General features: G+C 39.7%; 1 protein-coding gene across 1 annotated transcript in view; it reads right to left on the bottom strand.

Moving 5' to 3' along the window:
* The window catches only part of LOC139416192 (ammonium transporter Rh type C 1), a 14,180-nt gene extending 13,220 nt beyond the window's left edge, over positions 1 to 960 (bottom strand). Inside the window, exon 1 of the mRNA XM_071164574.1 lies at positions 738 to 960. Within this exon, the coding sequence (XP_071020675.1) occupies positions 738 to 960 (223 nt within the window). The remainder of the gene's footprint in view (positions 1 to 737) is intronic.
* Between the last annotated feature and the right edge of the window lie 4,289 nt (positions 961 to 5,249).

Here is a 5,249-nt window from a genome sequence, read left to right as displayed (position 1 = left end):
CACAAAAATGTACATATAAAAAGCATAACTGACATGCAGACGGTAGGATAAATTGGGAACTTCCCCAAACTTGAAACTCGCGTGCCGCCTTTACTATAACATCTATTTAAAAAATAGATGTGCAACATAGGAGGTGCATTGAAAAAAAAGTGCCCCCCTATGGAAATCAAATACCCATCCAACTGATTCGTTCTGACGCCAACCCTGAATAGTAGGTGTGATCACCTTAGTACCGGTAGTATTTCTGAACAAACTAAATGTCAATTTTAATTTAATAACTGCTCAACTATTTAATTGTACATTCATGCTCAGGTCATTGTAGTAGAGATTTGGAATTTGGCAGCATCACAACCGGCTGTGGTTGGGAGTCCCGTAGGACAGCGCACAATTGGCCCAACGTCGTTAGGGTTTGGCAGGGGTAGACCGGCATTGTAAATAAGAATTTGTTCTTAACTGACTTGCTTGGTTAAATAAAATACTATGCTATGCATTGTTATTTTTTTAGTAACATGACAATAAAAAGTTATCCTTTTGTAGAGGAAAATGACTACCCTAATGACCAACGTTTCTGAATAAAACGACCAAATTGGCAAAGATTTGTATGGAATATATATTACTATTTTGTTTCACAACTGGTTGGTGTTGAAATAGAATGTAAATATAAAAAACTATTTAAAAAGAAAACATAGTTTACGGAAATGTAAAAGCAACCGAGCATATCATTTTGGGTCACTTACTTGGGTATCTGAAATAGAAGTCGTTCTCAATGTCACTGGAAATGTTTTGAAATGTTCTATACTCTGCCCAATGTGCGTCGGATTCTTGGTCATAACGGATAAAAATGCCGAATAAGATGATCATGACAATTTGCCATACGAAACACACTGCTGGAAGACTAATTCGGACGTTGGTATTTTTCGGCCGGTCACAGCATTGCCTAAAGCTTTGTCTACAACCCATTCTGGTATCGCCACAATGGTCCAGTTGCCTTGGTGCCTTGTGGATAAAGACGGGCAAATATGTTGTACAGTAGTAGCCTAGTGTGTAAGCGATAATGGCAGCAGTTCTAGGGGGCCCTCATAATCTCAGATGTGTGAGCAGGGAGGAGGGCGGATAGGGTGTTGGCGGGGGTGTGTCCGCTTGGAATCTTCTGAGTCCACATCTCCGCGCCTCTCGAGGTAAACACGAACTTGATTTTTTCTCACGTAGCTTCTTTTCAGGATATCCCAAAATACTGCAGAAAATGTATACATACTAAGATTCCTGTCACAGTCTCCTCTCCTACATAATCACGAAGAAAAAGATTAGACAGTTATGTAGAATATAATAAAATAAAATAGGGTGCACCCCTTGCCCCTGGATGACCAGGTAATATTTGTTTGCTGTCATTGAACTTACGGGGAATTTGGAGGCAATGACAGCGGGGCAGTCAGACAGTCAATTTTGTATTTACATTTGGTTGAGTTGTTAACTAACGTGAATTCAACCTGAAATAAAAAAAACACTTCACAATTTCATTGGATTTCCGTTCAAATTTACGTGAAAAAAATAAGAAATTCCCAGTTGTCCACATTGATTCATTGATTCATCACATTGAATGTTTTGGTTGAAATGAAGTGGAAACAATGTTGATCTAACCAGTTTTGGGCAAAAACAACTTCTTCCAATTGGCTCATTCATCCCTCCTCTCCCCTGTAACTATTTACAGCAGGTCATTGCTGTAAATGAGAATGTGTTCTCATTTAACTGGAGTGGCAAAATAAGGTTACGAAAGAAATATAAAAGAAAGTGGAACCTATGTGTAAAATACATTGGATTTCCAAAGATTCATCAATGTAGACTGTTGTTTTGAGGTGAAATCTCAACCACAGGATTATGTCATCATATTGATAACACAATGGAAAATCAACTAACTTTTGGCTGTCTTTTTGAGTAGGTGAATATAGGTTGTAATCACATTGAGCAATGTCTCAACCAAATATTACCTCATCATCCACATTGAAATGACGTAGTCAGACAGTCCTGAACTCCCTGAGTATAATCTTTGATTTTAAGTCTTACCAATTACATTAGACAGCTTTAACATTGTCCACTGTGTTCAACTAATTCTTAGAAACATTTCCTTGAAACAAAGAGGTATGTGTAAACTGAGAGTAAACCTCACCTCACACGTTGATGAAGTGTTGAAGGAAACTGAAATGGGAGAAACGTGATCTTCACGTGGACATACATTAGACTCTGTAATCATACGGTAGCACAGTGCTCATAGTTTAAAGAAAGATATCATTTGTTTCAAGCATAATTGAGCAAGATTCCTCTATATGTCAAAGCCTGTCAAATATTATTGTATCTTATATTGTATACATAGGCCTATAGGTGTTTGAAGTTGTTTGAGATTTAGGTTACATCAAGTAAATAGAGATTGTAATGTCACCTCCAACAAACAATCAACTGCACCCTTGACATGCAATCTAGAGTTGAAATCAGAAGTTTACATGCACTTATGTTGGAGTCATTAAAACTTGCTTTTCAACCACTCCACAAATGTTTTGTTAAAAAACTATAGTTTTGGCAAGTCGGTTAGGACATCTCATTTGTGCATGACACAAGTAATTTTTCCAACAATTGTTTACAGACGGATTATTTCACTTATAATTCACTGTATCACAATTCCAGTGGGTCAGAGGTTTACATACACTAAGTTGACTGTGCCTTTAAACAGCTTGGAAAATTCCTGAAAACATGTCATGGCTTTAGAAGCTTCTGATAGGCTAATTGACATAATTTGAGTTAATTGGAGGTGTACCCGTGACTGTATTTCAAGACCTACCTTTAAACTCAGTGCCTCTTTGCTTGACATCATGGGAAAATCAAAAGAAATCAGCCGAGAACTTAGAAAACAAATTGTAGACCTCCACACGTCTGGTTCATCCTTGGGAGCAATTTCCAAACACCTGAAGGTACCACGTTCATCTGTACAAACAATAGAGCGCAAGTATAAGCCCCATGGGACCACGCAGCCGTCATACCGCTCAGGAAGGAGACGAGTTCTGTCTCCTAGACATGAACGTACTTGATGCGAAAAGTGCAAATCAATCCCAGAACAACAGCAAAGGACCTTGTGTACCTGTTTCCTCTAGAAACTTCACAAGTATCTACAGTGCCTTGCGAAAGTATTCAGCCCCCTTGAACTTTGCGACCTTTTGCCACATTTCAGGCTTCAAACATAAAGATATAAAACTGTATTTTTTTGTGAAGAATCAACAACAAGTGGGACACAATCATGAAGTGGAGCGACATTTATTGGATATTTCAAACTTTTTTAACAAATCAAAAACTGAAAAATTGGGCGTGCAAAATTATTCAGCCCCCTTAAGTTAATACTTTGTAGCGCCACCTTTTGCTGCGATTACAGATGTAAGTCGCTTGGGGTATGTCTCTATCAGTTTTGTACATCGAGAGACTGAATTTTTTTCCCATTCCTCCTTGCAAAACAGCTCGAGCTCAGTGAGGTTGGATGGAGAGCATTTGTGAACAGCAGTTTTCAGTTCTTTCCACAGATTCTCGATTGGATTCAGGTCTGGACTTTGACTTGGCCATTCTAACACCTGGATATGTTTATTTTTGAACCATTCCATTGTAGATTTTGCTTTATGTTTTGGATCATTGTCTTGTTGGAAGACAAATCTCCGTCCCAGTCTCAGGTCTTTTGCAGACTCCATCAGGTTTTCTTCCAGAATGGTCCTGTATTTGGCTCCATCCATCTTCCCATCAATTTGAACCATCTTCCCTGTCCCTGCTGAAGAAAAGCAGGCCCAAACCATGATGCTGCCACCACCATGTTTGACAGTGGGGATGGTGTGTTCAGGGTGATGAGCTGTGTTGCTTTTACGCCAAACATAACGTTCAATTTTGGTTTCATCTGACCAGAGCACCTTCTTCCACATGTTTGGTGTGTCTTCCAGGTGGTTTGTGGCAAACTTTAAACAACACTTTTTATGGATGTCTTTAAGAAATGGCTTTCTTCTTGCCGCTCTTCCATAAAGGCCAGATTTGTGCAATATACGCCTGATTGTTGTCCTATGGACAGAGTCTCCCACCTCAGCTGTAGATCTCTGCCGTTCATCCAGAGTGATTATGGGCCTCTTGGCTGCATCTCTGATCAGTCTTCTCCTTGTATGAGCTGAAAGTTTAGAGGGACGGCCAGGTCTTGGTAGATTTGCAGTGGTCTGATACTCCTTCCATTTCAATATTATCGCTTGCACAGTGCTCCTTGGGATGTTTAAAGCTTGGGAAATCTTTTTGTATCCAAATCCGGCTTTAAACTTCTTCACAACAGTATCTCGGACCTGCCTGGTGTGTTCCTTGTTCTTCGTGATGCTCTCTGCGCTTTTAACGGACCTCTGAGACTATCACAGTGCAGGTGCATTTATACGGAGACTTGATTACACACAGGTGGATTGTATTTATCATCATTAGTCATTTAGGTCAACATTGGATCATTCAGAGATCCTCACTGAACTTCTGGAGAGAGTTTGCTGCACTGAAAGTAAAGGGGCTGAATAATTTTGCACGCCCAATTTTTCAGTTTTGGATTTGTTAAAAAAGTTTGAAATATCCAATAAATGTCGTTCCACTTCATGATTGTGTCCCACTTGTTGTTGATTCTTCACAAAAAAATACAGTTTTATATCTTTATGTTTGAAGCCTGAAATGTGGCAAAAGGTCGCAAAGTTCAAGGGGGCCGAATACTTTCGCAAGGCACTGTATATCCAAAAGGAAACGAGTCCTATATTGACATAACCTGAAAGGCCGCTCAGCAAGGAAGAAGCCACTGCTCCAAAACTGCCATAAAAAAGCCAGACTATGGTTTGCAACTGCACATGGAGAAATGTTCTCTGGTCTGATGAAACAAAAATAGAACTGTTTGGCCATAATGATCATCATTCTGTTTGGAAAAAAAAGGGGGAGGCTTGCAAGTCGAAGAACACCATCCCAACCATGAAGCATAGGGGTGGCAGCATCATGTTGTGGGGGTGCTTTGCTGCAGGAGGGTCTGGTAAACTTCACAAAATAGATGGCAAATCTATTGTGAAAATCAATCCCAGAACAACAGCAAAGGATCTTGTGAAGATGCTGGAGGTATCTATATCTACAGTAAAACGAGTTCTATATCGACAAAGCCTGAAAGGCCACTCAGCAAGGAAGGAGACACTGCTCCAAAACCGCCATAAAAAAGCAAGACTACA

Source organism: Oncorhynchus clarkii, chromosome 1 (genome assembly GCF_045791955.1).
Source record: "Oncorhynchus clarkii lewisi isolate Uvic-CL-2024 chromosome 1, UVic_Ocla_1.0, whole genome shotgun sequence".
Taxonomy (NCBI): Eukaryota; Metazoa; Chordata; class Actinopteri; order Salmoniformes; family Salmonidae; genus Oncorhynchus; species Oncorhynchus clarkii.
Note: the sequence above shows the minus strand (reverse complement) of the source record. Positions and strands in the feature narration are given on the sequence as shown.